At 33.9% G+C, this 16,160-nt stretch overlaps 4 protein-coding genes across 7 annotated transcripts; 3 read left to right on the top strand and 1 right to left on the bottom strand.

The window, feature by feature from the left end:
- Positions 1 to 177: 177 nt before the first annotated feature.
- LOC114162471 (thioredoxin-like 4, chloroplastic) lies at positions 178 to 3,120 on the bottom strand. 4 transcript variants are annotated; one of them, XM_028046383.1, is made up of 4 exons: positions 3,008 to 3,120; positions 1,856 to 2,333; positions 1,023 to 1,076; positions 178 to 701 (listed from the first exon to the last, which is right to left on the bottom strand). In XM_028046383.1, the coding sequence occupies exons 2-4, from the start codon at positions 2,309 to 2,311 to the stop codon at positions 573 to 575; spliced, it is 639 nt and encodes a 212-aa protein (XP_027902184.1). In that variant the 5' UTR covers positions 2,312 to 2,333; positions 3,008 to 3,120; the 3' UTR covers positions 178 to 572. The 4 variants fall into 4 exon arrangements, with proteins under 4 accessions (XP_027902184.1, XP_027902182.1, XP_027902183.1 ...); XM_028046381.1 differs by having other exon boundaries at positions 1,856 to 2,696; XM_028046382.1 differs by having other exon boundaries at positions 1,856 to 2,725.
- Positions 3,121 to 3,802: 682 nt separating this feature from the next.
- LOC114162892 (pentatricopeptide repeat-containing protein At2g04860) lies at positions 3,803 to 6,256 on the top strand. The gene has a single exon (XM_028046883.1). The coding sequence runs from the start codon at positions 4,016 to 4,018 to the stop codon at positions 6,134 to 6,136; it is 2,121 nt and encodes a 706-aa protein (XP_027902684.1). The 5' UTR covers positions 3,803 to 4,015; the 3' UTR covers positions 6,137 to 6,256.
- Positions 6,257 to 10,129: 3,873 nt separating this feature from the next.
- Positions 10,130 to 13,658, top strand: LOC114162952 (protein CYPRO4). Its single transcript, XM_028046970.1, has 2 exons — positions 10,130 to 11,875; positions 13,158 to 13,658. The coding sequence occupies exons 1-2, from the start codon at positions 10,265 to 10,267 to the stop codon at positions 13,437 to 13,439; spliced, it is 1,893 nt and encodes a 630-aa protein (XP_027902771.1). The 5' UTR covers positions 10,130 to 10,264; the 3' UTR covers positions 13,440 to 13,658.
- Positions 13,659 to 14,065: 407 nt separating this feature from the next.
- Positions 14,066 to 15,690, top strand: LOC114162953 (photosystem I chlorophyll a/b-binding protein 5, chloroplastic). The gene is made up of 6 exons (XM_028046971.1): positions 14,066 to 14,340; positions 14,431 to 14,563; positions 14,697 to 14,809; positions 14,906 to 15,010; positions 15,158 to 15,246; positions 15,338 to 15,690. Exons 1-6 carry the CDS (start codon positions 14,129 to 14,131, stop codon positions 15,478 to 15,480), a joined length of 795 nt encoding a protein of 264 aa, XP_027902772.1. The 5' UTR covers positions 14,066 to 14,128; the 3' UTR covers positions 15,481 to 15,690.
- Positions 15,691 to 16,160: the final 470 nt, after the last annotated feature.

Genomic DNA, 16,160 nt, shown 5'->3' on the forward strand with positions numbered 1-16,160 from the left:
TACAATTTATAGCCAATGTATGTTAGTAATCTATAAAACTAATACTGTACTTCAATATTATAATACAGTTTTAAAATTTAATAATTAAAAGTATTAAATTATGATATTTTTAAAATTGATAATTTTATTAACTTTTTATCAATAAAAATTAAAATAAATAAATAATAGAACGAAAGCTAAACAAGTAAAATTTTATTTATAACCTCTACGAAAGGAAAGGATGTATATCATAGTGGACAGTAAACTCTTCCCTAGATTTTTGGAATCCATATCCTGTCCTAACAAAGTGAATTCCGACATACAGGAAAGAACCGAAATGTTTTGGTGAGTATGCAGCATACTCTTTAATAAACATCGTGACTTAAAAAAAATTTTGAATTTGGATTCTGGCTAGATTTTTCTGTACTATTATTTTGCTGTGCCTTCAAATTGTATCAAATATAATGTATCTTTGATGCACAACATAAAATAATACTAAAAAATCTAATAAAGAATCTAAACTCAAAAAATTTACTAGTTTTCCTACTGTGTTCAACCGTCCCAGAGGGTACAATGAACCATCCCATTCGGAGTTAAACTAAGATATCTTCAGCTTCAAGAGATGAGTACTTGAGAATGGCCGCAACAATCCTTTCTTTGTCCCTGGTTGGAAATGCTTCCAACAGCACCCCATCTTTGTAGAAGTGGAAAAGAGGCACGGCCTGCATCATTTTCTTTCCTTTTCAAACTCATCGTATTATAAAGCATGAATGCCCAGTACCACAAACAAATCATGCACAACATATCTATCGCCGATTAGAAGAAGATTGAATTAACCATAAAAGTGAGGTGGAGAAAGAGAAGACCAAAACAAAGATGTCATTGTGCACCAGTTAAATAAAGTTAACTAGAGAAATGGTGCAAATTGAAACACCCACAAAATATTGAAAAGAAGTTGGACAACCCATTGTTGATGCTTAACTGTGTCAGTTTATGAAGATTAAGTTTCATTTGATAATCAGTAATCAATAAAGGAGATGTACCCTGATTCTAAGTCGATCAGCAACCTCGGACTGCTCGTCATACTCATCCATTACCTGCAAGCAATAGCGTAATAAGAGTCTTTATACATTAACTTTTAACATGTTAAAGCTAATAGTTAATCAAATAAAGCCTCTAGTTTGAGTGACAATGATAAAAATTCTCGTCGGATAAATTTGTATGGAGAAAAAAAAAAACCAATTCCTTTGTAAATTATAGTTAGTGTGTATAAATTAGAAATCAAATTTTGGAAAATGTGATATGAAATAATTTCAATAAATAGATTATAGAGGAACTTATTAGTTTACTATACAAATTTTATTTTTCGCTCCTAAAAATCATGATTTTTTTTTCGAGAATATAAATATTAGCAGATCATGAACTTCTTCTCCGCAAACTTTAAATATGCTTGTACAATGGAGAAAGGAAACACACATAACAAATAAAGACTTTAATTTTTATGCACTGTAAGTAGTTTACATAGCACTATAAACTAGTTAAAAATTATCACTAATGTGAGTTTTGACATAACATTAATAAACTTATCATTCGTAACCGCTTGTGATTGGACGACAATATAGAGATGGTTCGAATGGTCACATATATACTGTTTACTCAAAATAAAATCTTAATCGGACCTGGAAAATAAAATAAAAGTGCAAAGGTTTACGACAGTGTCTTCCAATTACATGTTAAGTGTGTATAAACTTGTCTTTTATAATAATTACTTTAAAAATCAGACATTAAATAAGTGTAAAATTTTTTACTGTATAGAAAAATTAATCTAAAAAAAACTGTTGTACTGGATATAGGAACAAAATAAACAGATACTTACATTATGCTTTAGAAAGATTACTGGAGCTTCATGATCGCCGGATTTCTTGCACAACTTTGCAAAACCCTGCTCAATATACTTGCAGCTTCCACAAGAGGTGCGGAAGAAATCTACCACCACCAAAGATCCAGTTCCTTTAGACTTCTCCAAAATTTTGCTGAACTCTTCATCAGTGGTGAATTCTCTTACACATTCTACGGGACAGAGATCTTCATCTTCATCAGATAACCCTTCTTGATATTCACCAGCAACTCTTATCCTACTAGACAATAATGTGTGCCTGATTTTCACTAGAGATTCAACTTTTGTCTGACCAAGACATAGTTTGCCATGCCTGTCCCTAGCAACTAAGCTGAAAATTACATGGGAAATTCTACACTTAACTGATTTTTGTATATCTAGTCTAACACAGGAAAAGGACTTGCTAATCTGCCCGGGAATGATAACCTGCGGCATCTTTCGTATTCAAAATCTTAGACTGCATGTAATCAAGATTTTGGAATAGAAAATTTTGATCAGTGATGCATCATACAAAAGGATGCTGAGTTTCAATTGATTCCAATACCATCAAGTGAAAGGATAAAATGAGCAATAAGGAAAATGACTTTCCCAAGGTATAGCGGTTACAGGCAAATTTGTTTTTTTTAAATGTGGACTATATTTGGGAAATGGAAAATGATTATAAATGGTTGCGATACAATGGATTTTGATGTTTATATAAAAACACAAAGATTAGACATAGCCATGATAGTATAAGGATTTCAAACTGGAAGCTAGACAGAGTCCTGAAGGAGCAGCAATCATAAATCAAATCCCTAAGACATTGCACATCCACTCAGCCCTGTTTTTGACAGCAAAAGGAAGATCATTCTATTCCAAAGTAAGAACAACAACATGTGATACAAATATATTATGAATAAGAACAACACCTACATTGAATGCAATTCAAGCATAAACGAATTTGAATTTCTTTTACCCTGCTAGTGGGGTTAACTAAGTATTCACTCTAGTTCTAATTTTGAATTTGAATTATGAATAAACGAAATAAAGGAAGCATAAATTCAGGCAGAGGAAAGAAAGAAATGGTATGAAGCACTGGAAATGAATCAGAAAGAAAGACGAGAGAGGAAGGAAAGAAAAAGTGTGAATTACCAGAAGACAGACACAGACAGAGGAACTGTGGAAACCAAAAGCGCGCATTTGCCATATCTCTCTGCACACCAAACCTCTAATGAGAAGAAGACACGCACTCCCCATATCCACTCATTGTGGTTTCTGATTTTTAGTATATTTTTTTCTTTCTTTTATATTTTAAATTCTACTGCATGGTTTAAGATTTTTTTAATTCTGATTTTATTTTTTAATTTTATATTTATCAATATTACTTGGCAACGTGCTTACTTAAATTTTAATGTTCTTAAGTTTTTTCTTAAGTTTAAGGAGGAGGAGGAAAATGTAATGATTGTCAAAAATATTTTTTTCTAAAATTATTGGATTTCTAAAAATTGGTAACTCTTACAATATATTTGTAAAGAGTTGAACCTTATGTTAGTTTGACCAAATTTCTTATTCTTTAGAAGTTACAATTTAAGTTAAGTTTCAGAATAAAACTGTAAACATAACAATTTTGACTAAACCTTTTTTTTAAATAAAAGAATAGATTGAAATTCTAATAAATATATGTTTTCAATGCATAATTTTACACTATTTATTAATCAACTAGAAATATAATATAATTTAATTGCTCCTAATAAAGAATTCTTAGCCTAATTTTCCAGGTCCTTCTACGAGGAGTAATTTCTCAATCTCTTTGCTATTCTCATGTAAGACAATGTAAAAATACAAAAATTTCAATAAGAGTAAAATCTTACTGTTTCAAAGAGAGATAAATATGTTTTATTAATCAATTATGTTAATACATGTGTAAATATTAATATTATTGTCATACAAAAAAAAGGCATGGTTAACTATTACATTTCAATTGTATACAAAACGATACAATAATAATTAGCATCACGAGGTGGAAACTGATATACACACTAACTACCACTATTCAAAAAATTGTGACTTTTATGTTTTGAATGACTCTTCAAAATACAACAGTTAACACTCTCTTCACTGTGTATGTAGTGTGGTTTGGGAGTGTAAAAGGATGATGAAATGAAGTTGCCTTCTAAAACCAATCTCTCTCTGTTTCACTCTCTCTTCCAGGATGCAAGTTTTCCAATCCTTATCTTCCGGCAACTGTTACAGGCCAATGCCACCCCCAACGATGTTACCTTTTCTTTACTCATCAAAGCGTGCCTTTCCTCCCATTCTTTTTCTCGCGCTTCACCCTCTGCGACCCTACATGCCAACCAGATTCAAACCCAATTGTTGAAACGGGCCACTCAACAATTTCTGTATGTAAACACCGCTCTCATCGACTTTTACATGAAACTTGGGTTCACCAACCACGCACACCAACTGTTTGAAGATATGCCTTCAAAAGATGTGGTTTCATGGAACGTGTTGATTTGTGGATATTCACAAAATGGGCTCCCTCACGATGCTTTTCAACTCTTTGTGCACATGCTGGGGGAGGGCTTTAGGCCTAACCAAACAACAATCGCTAGTTTATTGCCCTCATGTGGTCGTCGAGAATTTATTCTTCGAGGTGGATCCATTCATGGGTTTGGGATCAAAGCTGGCTTTGGTTTTGATCCTCAGTTGAATAATGCTCTTACCTCTATGTATGCTAAATGTGATGACTTGGAAGCATCCCTACACTTGTTTGTAGAGATGGGTGAGAAAAATGTCATCTCTTGGAATACCATGATTGGTGCCTATTGCCTTAATGGTTTCCCGGACAAGGCGGTTTTGTGCTTTAAAGAGATGCTGAAGGAAGGTTTGGAACCCAGTCCAGTGACAATGATGAACCTTACGTCAGCTAATGCTGTTCCGGAAACTGTCCATTGTTATATTGTCAAATGTGGGTTTACCAGTGACGCTTCTGTTGTAACCTCCCTACTTTGTCTATATGCAAAGCAAGGGCTCACAGATATGGCAAAATTGCTTTACAAGCGTTATCCCACAAAGGACCTGATTTCGTTAACTGCGATAATCTCTAGCTATTCGGAAAAGGGTGATGTAGAGTCTGCGGTGGAGTGTTTTACCCAAACTCTGCTACTGGACATAAGACCAGATGCAGTTGCATTAATTGGTGTTCTACATGGAATAACGAATCCGTCTCATTTTTCCATTGGATGCGCTTTCCATGGGTATGGGTTGAAGAACGGGCTGACTAATGATTGCTTGGTTGCAAATGGGCTAATAAGCATGTATTCAAGATTTGATGAGATAGAAGCTGCTTTATCTTTGTTTTTTGACAGGAGTGAAAAACCACTGGTCACTTGGAATTCTGTGATATCTGGTTGCGTTCAGGCTGCAAAATCAAGTGAAGCTATGGAGTTATTCTGCCAAATGAGCACGTATGGACAAAAACCAGATGCCATCACTATCGCTAGTCTACTATCAGGATGTTGCCAGCTTGGATACCTGCGGATTGGAGAGACACTGCATGCATATATTCTTAGAAACAATGTGAAAATGGAAGATTTTACAGGAACTGCTCTTATAGATATGTATTCTAAGTGTGGAAGATTAGATTATGCTGAAAAAGTATTTTATAGCATCAATGGTCCATGTTTAGCAACATGGAACTCCATCATATCGGGTTATAGTTTGTATGGACACGAACACAAAGCTTTCAGTTGTTTTTCTGAACTACTTGAACAAGGGCTAGAACCAGATAAAATCACCTTCTTGGGAGTTTTAGCAGCATGTACCCATGGCGGACTTGTCTACGAAGGAATTGAATACTTCTGTAGAATGACAGAAGAGTATGGTTTGAGGCCAACTTTGCAGCATTACGCATGCATAGTTGGTCTCCTGGGTCGGGCAGGGTTGTTCAAGGAAGCAATGGAGGTTATTAACAACATGAAAATTCGGCCTGATTCTGCTGTCTGGGGAGCATTGTTAAGTGCTTGTTGCATTCAACATGAAGTAAAGCTTGGGGAATGCTTGGCAAAAAATTTGTTTTTGTTGAATTCCAAAAGCGGTGGATTTTATGTTTTAATGTCGAATCTTTATGCCATTGTTGGGAGGTGGGATGACGTGGCAAGGGTGAGGGATATGATGAGAGACAATGGAGGAGATGGATGTTCAGGTGTCAGTGTTATTGAAGTGTCGCCCCAAAGAGAAAATAATAACAATTTGTGCCCAACTGAGGTCAAATTTTAATGCATCAGAACTTATAAACAAAAAAGTATAAGAGAATTTCGACTCACCCACAAACAAACCATTTGCAAGGCAATAAAATCAAACAATTGTAAATGATTAGCCACTTATCGTATTAACTATTACGTGTCAGCCTGTTTGTTCCTCTAGCCGATCAATTTTCTTCCTCCACCACATCAAAATTTCCGGATTATTGTATCCAAAATAGGAATATATGAGTGTCTTCCGAAAAAATATTTTTAAAATCGATTTAGTGCATTTTGAATTTGACAAATTAATGATTGGGTGCACAAAGAAATTAATATGCAATATGGGGTGTAGAGAAAATTAATGGGGTGCAAGAAGAAACAGCCTTAGTGTCAGCATGTTTTGAATTTGACCCAGATTAAAATGTGCTACCAGCATGTTTATAATAGGAAAACAATATATCTTTTTCACTAAAATATACATGAATTTAATAGTTTTTTATTACGTATGCCGACATTTTTATTAAAATATAAAGCTTTCTAATTCATTTATCTGTCGGCAAAAAACAAAATATGCTTATTATATATGTAGAACAAATCCATCATAATACATTATATTTTATTATATTTATATTGATAGAGATAAAAATAAATAAAATCCATGCCTAGGAGTGTCAATATTAACAGGTCTGTAAAATCCTCAACCTATTTGACACATTATTTGTGTCCAACATTTCAATTCAATTAGTTGTTATGAGTATAATATTGTGCAATTGTTTTGTACCCTCAAACCAAATACCATCTATAATATTCTACCATTCAATATAATCAACAACTATATATCTGTCTTAAGTTTTAACTTCCCAAAATCTTCAATAGTGCCAAAAGCTTTTTTATTCATAATATACTATTTTTTTTTCACAAGTTAATTTTAAATACAAACGATATTTCTTCTCCCTTCAAATTTAGTTGGCGATTATGTATGTATGCACATTTATATTCATCCATATTCTTCTTGACCTATTTTATTTATTTGCTGCTCATATTGTAATGTATAATAAACTCTGAAAAAAAAAAAATCTTAGAATTTCAGTATTTAACACCGTACATGTCTTCCAGATTAAGAACTCTTTAATATATAAACTCTACAAAATAATTTCTTCTTCACTTCAATAAATACATATTTACCAAAATTATATAGAAATAACCGCGAACAGTAACCACAATTTTATATAATGCTTTTGTTGGACAGTAATTATTATATATTTTTTCTTCAGCCAAAAGAGAAATGTAAGCCTCATAGTTATCAACATATTTATTTATTTTAAAATATGGCGGTGAGTATACGTACCAAAACAATGCTTTTCAAAATTATTAGCATTATTTCTAGAAAAAACCCTAACACGATTGCTTAAAACGATTTAAAAAGTTTTCTTAAATAAGTAATTCAGTAGAGAATCTGACCCTAAAATAAGTGACTGGGACAAGTATTATATTCCACTCAACCAATCAGTTTAACTTTCCATGATAAAAAACTTATATATTCCTAAATCAGTGATATGTTAAAAAAATAATCACCAATTATAATTATAATTGAAAGTCCAGACACTCAAACATGATATAAGCATCAACGATTATCCAATGAAATAAGATGACGAGAACAACAATGAAAGAAAGAAAGCGGTGGAAGGCTTTTTGTGTTTGTGTTGGTTTTCGTTTTTTATTAAAATAAAATAAATTAAAATAAAAAGCTGGTATTATCCATTCTTGAAAAGTCTTAGCAAGCAAGGAAGCTGACTCACGAAAGTTTTACTCCACACGTTATTCAAATTCTTCTTGTCCAAAAACTTATTTTTATAAATAAAATGAATTATTATATATACATATTCGATCTTATTTTACTAAATTAGATATTTTTAAGGTAAGATTTTTATTTGAAATCTTAAATACAAAAATTATTATTTTTTAAATATTTTCTAGCTCCCACCTAAAATATAAATTTATAGAAGAACTCTCACTATCTTATTTTTTTTATATTTTTATGCAGATAAAAATTAAATTGTGAAAACAATAAAAATGTATTTAAAATTTCATAGTGAAATCTAACTAAAATGTTAGAGTGAAATCTATTGTTAGAAAAATAAAAGATAAAATCTTATATTTTATATGATACAAGTATAAATTTTAAATAAGATTTCTTTTATAACTTTTCAAATTGTATTTGTGTTCATTGAGGATTAAGATGAGTTTATAATATATTTTTTTTATGAATTTAGTTTATTTAATGCAATTTAAGTGAATTATAAGTTTTTTAATATGATTATAAAGTATTTGAGTGTTTATGTATCTACTCTTAAAGTGAAGTCCAGTTATATTAGGAATTGAAGTTGCACCAAATCTTCAAGTCCCATAATTCTTTTTTAATATGGACTCTAGTTAACAATCGGTGCATTTCTTTTTAATAATCATATTTTTGGTATTTTATTGTGCCAAATGTTTTATTCTGCGGAAATATAATATTAGTATCATGTTTTAACAGTTTACAATTAGATATCAATCATTTTACAATTTAAAATAAATTAAAGACAAATTCTTATACTCTACATCAAAAATAAATATATTTCCACCAAAATTTAATTAGACAAACATATAAAAAATTAACATCAATAAAAACATATATAAATAATCATCGAAACTTATTTTTAATATAATAATCTAAAGATAAAAATTATCAATCTATTATTTAGAAAATTAATTTGAGTTACCAATAATCTAAATGAAGTACAAATCGAAGGTTTAATGACTTCCATAAATGTCCAAAACAAAACCTTTTGTATAGATGAAATTAGTTATGTTAGTGAAAGTAAATGTATATGTTTATATCCAATTGACATACCCTTCTTTATTAGTTCATCTGTGATTAAGAAAATATAAATCATCTGCTTTTACAAAACTTTTCTTGACGGGTTAATTTGATTTGGATGTGGACGTACATCTAATATAGATAAACAAAATTTTGTAAAATAGATAAAACGGATTAAATTAAAAATAATAAATATAAATATTCAACATAGGTGAATATGATATATATATATATATATATATATATATATATATATATATATTTTGCCATAAGAATGTTTAAATAAATTAATAATATTGTATCAAGACAATTTTATTTTATAAAATTAGTTCGTTCCATAATTTTTTGTCCTTTTTAAAGATATACAAATGTTTTTAAATAGTAAATAAATAAGAAGATTTAACGCAAATTATGCAATGCAATATAATAGGATGATGTTTGTTTTATAAGGATGCATAAACAAACTCAAGAAAGGTAATAAAAAAAAGAGATGGATGTAATATGGATGAGTTGATAAATAAGGATTCATATTATTTTTCTATTTTGAAGATATGGTTTGTTTCATTTTCCATCTTCAAATTACAACTAATACTGAGTTGATAATGTGGTTTGTGGTATTACAAACACTGATAATTAATTTTTACCTCTTATTTGTTAGAATAAACCAAAAGAATATACAATGTCTTGATTAAGCAACTATTATGTCTTTTATTTTTTCAGAATTTTAAAGAAGACTTGCGAAACACTAGAATAAAATTATATAGCTGCTGGATTGTGAGGAAAATATCTTAAAGCAACATTTAAATTCTTAAATTTTAAAATCTTTCTATAAATAATTGGCAACGACTATAAATATGCTTACTTGAATAACTAAATTTTAAAAATCTCTACAAATTTGGTTAACAAACATGTTTAACTTCTCGTTTTAGTTTTAGTATGATAAATTTTTACTGAAATTTAATGTTAAACGTCATAAAACATAGTTTATTACAAAAGTAGGATTAAAATTTTTATAAACTTCACTAGATATGAAGCAAATTAAAATAAGTGACCTAAGTTAAGCAGAACATAATCTGAATAATTTATATTGATTAAGACATTGCATCAAAAGGTTGTTTAGGGCTATACTCAATCAAGTGGCCCCACTCTACACGCGTTCCCTTCCGTTGCGATTTAAAAACCCTAACCCCAAACGCTCCTTTTTCAAATTTCGAACTTGTCCCTCTTAGCATCATCATCACCGTCTTCTTTCTTCGTATTCCCAAATTGCAATTCCGATCTCATCTCATCAAAATCAACTCCATGGGATCCTCTCACAGCCGCGAAGATCTGTTAGAATCATCCGATTCAGAGCAGGAGGAGGAGGAAACCTACGAAGACGCCGCGGGAGGAAGCTCCGAACGGCCACCAAAAACGCTGTCAACTTCATCCATTGATGACGTGGAGGCCAAACTCAAAGCCCTCAAACTCAAATATTCCTCCTCCAGCACCCCCGCCGTTAAAAACGCCGTCAAACTCTACCTCCACGTCGGCGGCAACACCCCCAAAGCCAAGTGGGTAATCTCCGACAAACTCACCACGTATTCTTTCGTCAAAACTCACTCCAACACAGGCACCGACGACGAAAGCGACGATACGGACGACGACGAAAGCAACAGAGAACAACCATTCTGGGTTATGAAAGTCGGTTCCAGAATCCGGGCAAAGGTGGACCCCGAGATGGGCCTGAAGAGTTTCCCCGACCAGCGGCGTGTGGACTTCGTGGCGCGCGGCGTCTGGGCGATGAAGTTCTTCACCTTGCAAGACCAAATCGACTTCATTGATTCCTTCCAGAACTGTCTCTTCGAGAACACGCACGGGGTGGAGGCGACGGAAGCAAATAAGCTCAAGATCTACGGCAAGGATTTCATGGTGTGGGCCAAACCCGAAGCCGCGGACGATTCTATGTGGGAAGACGCAGAAGAAACTTTCTCCAAAAGCGCCACTCCGGTTAGGGCTAATCAGGATTTGAAAGAAGAGTTCGAAGAAGCTTCAAACGGTGGCATTCAGAGCATTGCATTGGGTGCTTTGGATAACAGTTTTTTGGTGAGTGATAACGGGATTCAAGTGGTGAAGAACTTCGCACATGGGATTCACGGGAAGGGTGCTTTCGTGAATTTCAGTGATGGGTATAAAAATGGGGGTGGGGATTCTTCTTCCTATTCTACCCCTAAGAAGACGCTTCTTATGAAGGCTGAGACGAACATGCTTCTGATGAGTCCAATGGGTGGTGGAAAGCTTCACTCCACGGGGCTTCATCAGCTTGATATTGAGACCGGGAAGGTGGTTAGTGAATGGATGTTTGGGAAGGACGGTACAGAGATTACAATGAGGGATATTACCAATGATTGTAAAGGAGCACAGTTGGATCCGTCTGGGTCAACATTTCTGGGGCTGGATGATAACAGACTTTGTAGGTGGGATATGAGGGATCGCAATGGGATGGTTCAGAACTTGGCTGATTCGAATGCCCCTGTTTTGAATTGGGCGCAGGGACATCAGTTTTCGAGAGGGACTAATTTTCAGTGCTTTGCAACTACGGGTGATGGGTCCATTGTTGTAGGGTCTTTGGATGGGAAGATAAGACTGTATTCGGTGAACACGATGAGGCAGGCGAAGACTGCGTTTCCTGGCCTGGGATCTCCCGTCACTCATGTGGATGTTACCTTTGATGGCAAGTGGATTGTGGGTACTACTGATACATACTTGATTCTTATTTGTACCCTCTTTACTGACAAAGATGGAAGGACAAAGACTGGTTTTTCTGGGAGGATGGGGAACAAGATTGCTGCTCCCAGGTTGTTGAAGCTCACCCCTCTTGATTCCCATTTGGCTGGAGCGAATAACAAGTTCCGGAATGCGCAGTTTTCGTGGGTAAGTGTGAATTGAATTCTCTGCTTGCTTCGGTTATTGTTGTGTGGCAAATTAAAAATGTGATAATTATATTATCGTTTGCTGGTGAATTGTCATGGTATCTAATTAAATGTTGTTATTATCATTACTGTCCTATTGTTCTTCTCAATTGCATCCTTCATTTTAAAGTGCCTTTTTACTCAATTTATTAAGTTTGTGCACAGCACAGTATTTTGGCAATAAATATATTGTTCACTTACTATCTAACACTGCATGTTTACAGTACAAGGACATATTTTCATTATACACTGCATGTTTGCTATTGAACATTTAGCCTGTATTATGTTGGTGTTATTTGTAAATCACAATACAAGGAGTTATTACATCATAAATATTTTTGCAAATAAAGTTTTTACTATTGGTTCAGGAGACGGATTTATAATATGCTGCTGTGCTCTTATTTTGTTTTGTTAACTGAAGCTTTATCCTTGTACCTAGTTGTGAAAAAAATTATCATGCATTGATAGAACTAGAACAGAAAAAGCTGAGACGTATTATAACTAAAACTATGCTCTTAATAACATATGATATCACTAATTCGCTTCCTCTCTCTGAACTGATCAGATAGAAATTATAGGTATCTCAGATTTTCGGATAGGTCTTGAGTCTCCCACCTATATCTTCACTCAATAATGTCCCCTTCTACCTCCTTTTTATTTTCCTTTTTTTTTCCCTCCATCTCACAACTAAATCTGTCCCTTTCTTCCCACACTCCTCCTGCTGCCACATGTGCAGTATATTGGTACATGAAGTCACTTTGACCCCTTTTCCTGAAATACACAATACCTATCACATGCGCTTTGAGGTTTTTAGTCTGAGTTTTTTCCTTCTAGTTAAAGTGTATCCCGTGTTCAGATTAGAAAACTCATAACGCTTAGCATGTTAATTGTTTGTTGGTTTTCAAAGGAATTTCGTGTTTGATGTTGTTAAAATCATGGGGATTTCCCCCTGGCAATTCATGCGTGAGTATGGTGCCAATAATCACAATCAATAAAAGATTAAAGATAATTGCGCCAATTTTAGCATATACTTAATTATTATCTTAATAATATTTGAGCTTGAGTTTTTGATCGATTATATAGGCACTCTTCCCAGGCAAAAGTTATTTTTCTCCCTTGGGCTAGATTGTGTCTATTCTGTTCCCACATCTGCTGAGAAATGACATATATTGGTTTTTATTGTGCCTTTCATGTTTTAATCTCGTGGAAACATATTTTTATTCTTTGTGCTTCTTGGTTATTAGGTGACGGAGAATGGGAAGCAGGAGCGGCATATAGTAGCCACCGTGGGGAAGTTCAGTGTGATATGGAACTTCCAGCAAGTCAAGGATGGTTCTCATGAGTGCTATCGTAACCAGCAGGGTCTTAAGAGCTGCTACTGCTACAAGATAGTCCTTAGGGATGATTCCATTGTTGAGAGCCGTTTTATGCATGACAGATTTGCAGTCAGCGATTCTCCCGAAGCGCCACTGGTCATAGCAACACCAATGAAAGTTAGCTCTTTCAGCATATCTGGCAAGCGATGATACACAGCCAGTGAACAATTGTTGCTCTCTTAGCATAACTAATATCGTTTCATATATTTCATTTAAAGACTTTTTTCGGTTGTACGTAGGATGTTTTCAATTGTAGCTGATATTAATGTCATTTCGGATATTAATACAGGAAAAGTGTTGATTGTTCAATTGTACCAGCATGTTCAGTTATCTCTCAAGATAATATTAGTTGGTTCCAGAATTGTATAATTTTTTATCTCAATTTCTTTTCGCTTTTTCTCGTTTACCAGTTCCTTTTTTATTTAGCGCCTGAACTAGTGCTGGTAGAGCGAACATGCCCAGCTTCCACCGTTGATTTGCTTGTTTTGGCATAACATACACTATGTCAATTGAAAACATATAAGGTACGAAAAATAAATAAAAACAGACCTGGATTGTACAAATTGGGAAAGGTTCACACCTCTGTTTGCTCTTACGGAAGGAACCGAAGTAATTTATGATTTCTAAAGTGGTAATCTAAAACGGATGTCTGTAGATTAGAGGAGAATGTATTTTATCATGAAGCCTAAGAAGCAGACGTTTGTTATCCAACTTCTATCTCAGTGGATAAGTGGGCCCCCTGTAACTTTTTTACCTTTAAATCAATAACATGTATTAATGTGGTTGTTGTGAACGTCACAAATTTGAGGACGGGCACAGAATCAGATAATCAGAAAACAATGGTGGCAGTAGCAGTAGGAAGAGGCCTTCCTATTCAAACACGCTCTTTATTCAACAGTAAGAGCATATATAGAGCTTCACCAGCAGGAAGAGTCTCGTGGCTTGGGCATTCTGCTGCTGCCACTCCACGTCATAGAAAAACTTGCGTAGCAGCGCAACAGCGACCTACATGGCTCCCAGGACTTGATCCCCCACCTTATCTTGATGGAACGTGAGGATATGAATATGATTCCTAGTTCGTTCCTCTTCTGCTACTGCTACTTTCTCTATTCAGGTTTTCATATAACGGTATACTTTTCAGTCTGGCTGGAGATTTTGGATTTGACCCACTTGGGCTTGGAGAGGATCCTGATACCTTAAGGTGGTATGTGCAGGCAGAGCTGGTTCATTCCCGTTTTGCAATGCTTGGGGTATTGGGAATTCTTGTGACAGATGTGAGTGACAACTTACATAGAAAAAATTGAATGTAGAAAACGTCTTTATGATAAATTGATAAAATCTATCAAGATTCATTAGTTATTACTAACTATTAGAGTCCTTGCCTGAAGTAGTTGGTAATCTGTGCAGCTGCTTCGCGTCACAGGAGTTAGTAAGATACCGGTTTGGTTTGAAGCTGGTGCAGTAAAATACGACCTTGCCAATACACAGACACTCTTCATTGTTCAACTACTTCTGATGGGGTATAATTTCAACCATGAATTCGGGTTTTCACAATTCCATTATTCTATAGAGAATTAAGAGACCAGTTAATATGACTTCACTTTTTTGCTTGTAAGGTTTGCCGAAACAAAAAGGTACATGGATTTTGTTAGTCCTGGATCTCAAGCTAAAGAGGGGTCCTTCTTTGGACTAGAAGCTTCACTGGAAGGATTAGAGCCAGGGTATTGGCATTTCCAATAACAGTATATATATATATATATATATATATATATAATCTCTGAATTTTTTACCATTGTTCATGTTCTTTAACTATAGTACTGAATATGAATTAGTAGAGACATTGAGGTGTATATGGTTGTTTCAAACAGGTACCCAGGGGGTCCTCTGCTAAATCCTCTTGGCCTAGCTAAAGACATTAAAAACGCTCATGATTCGAAGCTTAAAGAGATTAAAAATGGTATATTTCTTTCTTAGTTCTTTTATGCTTGTCAATAAATGTTTAATGCTCCAAAAGGTCGTTGTCATAGTTGTAAATCTCCTATTTAAAGGTCGACTTGCAATGGTGGCAATGGTTGGTTTCTTTGTACAAGCTTCGGTGACTCACGTTGGACCAATTGAGAACCTTGTGGAGCATCTTTCCAATCCATGGCATAAAACTATTATTCAGACCATTGCGAATTCTAGTTCTTAGTTCTACCAAGTGCTGTATGGCTTGGACTTATCCATAAAACGAAATTTCTTTTAATTTTTCCACCTTAACCTCATTGAGGTCAAGGATCAAGTTTAGATGTAGTTGTCTTGAAGCAAATGTATTCTAATTCATTTTCAATCGACTTAATTGTTTGTTTAGGCTTTTGGGGGGAATAAATGACTCAAAATCTGATGATTAAAGTGTTTTCCATTTTAGTTCAAATAACTTTTCTGATCAAATTATAACAACCGGTGAAGTTTTCCACTTTAGCAAGCAAATCGATTTACTTTAAGAAACTTTCTTAATTGTGGATAGAGTATGAATTAAATTATTTTGATGCGTAGTTCTTAATAATTTGAAATGAAATACTTCCCAGGGAGTCGAACTAAGAATTTTCCCTTCTTTATATGCTTTATATTAGAAATATTGTAAGAATGTTTCAGGTTCAGCGATAGCAGTTGTCCTAACTTTTGTAAGACAGGGATATTGAGCAGTATTTCCATAATCACAAGTATAACATTCGTACGTTGTTAAGTTCATGAAAGGAGATATAATTGGATCGTTAAAATAATTTACTAAAATTTAGGAACTCTAGGTTTAAAGAAGGGGAAAGAGAAGAGTGGAGTTTCTGTTAAACATTTTTCTTTAGTTTAATGGAAAAAGGAAGTCAATTATTTTTT

The sequence above is a fragment of the Vigna unguiculata genome, chromosome 9 (genome assembly GCF_004118075.2).
Source record: "Vigna unguiculata cultivar IT97K-499-35 chromosome 9, ASM411807v1, whole genome shotgun sequence".
Lineage (NCBI taxonomy): Eukaryota > Viridiplantae > Streptophyta > Magnoliopsida > Fabales > Fabaceae > Vigna > Vigna unguiculata.

Coding starts and splice junctions, on each gene's coding strand:
- LOC114162892 (XM_028046883.1), top strand. CDS start 4,016: ATGAAGTTGCCTTCTAAAACCAATCTCTCTCTGTTTCACTCTCTCTTC.
- LOC114162952 (XM_028046970.1), top strand. CDS start 10,265: ATGGGATCCTCTCACAGCCGCGAAGATCTGTTAGAATCATCCGATTCA. Junction 11,876..13,157: donor GGAATGCGCAGTTTTCGTGG/GTAAGTGTGAAT, acceptor CTTGGTTATTAG/GTGACGGAGAATGGGAAGCA.
- LOC114162953 (XM_028046971.1), top strand. CDS start 14,129: ATGGTGGCAGTAGCAGTAGGAAGAGGCCTTCCTATTCAAACACGCTCT. Junction 14,564..14,696: donor TGGGAATTCTTGTGACAGAT/GTGAGTGACAAC, acceptor TAATCTGTGCAG/CTGCTTCGCGTCACAGGAGT. Junction 14,810..14,905: donor GTTCAACTACTTCTGATGGG/GTATAATTTCAA, acceptor TTTGCTTGTAAG/GTTTGCCGAAACAAAAAGGT.
- LOC114162471 (XM_028046383.1), bottom strand. CDS start 2,311: ATGCCGCAGGTTATCATTCCCGGGCAGATTAGCAAGTCCTTTTCCTGT. Junction 1,077..1,855: donor TAATCTTTCTAAAGCATAAT/GTAAGTATCTGT, acceptor TATTGCTTGCAG/GTAATGGATGAGTATGACGA. Junction 702..1,022: donor CTGATCGACTTAGAATCAGG/GTACATCTCCTT, acceptor AAAATGATGCAG/GCCGTGCCTCTTTTCCACTT.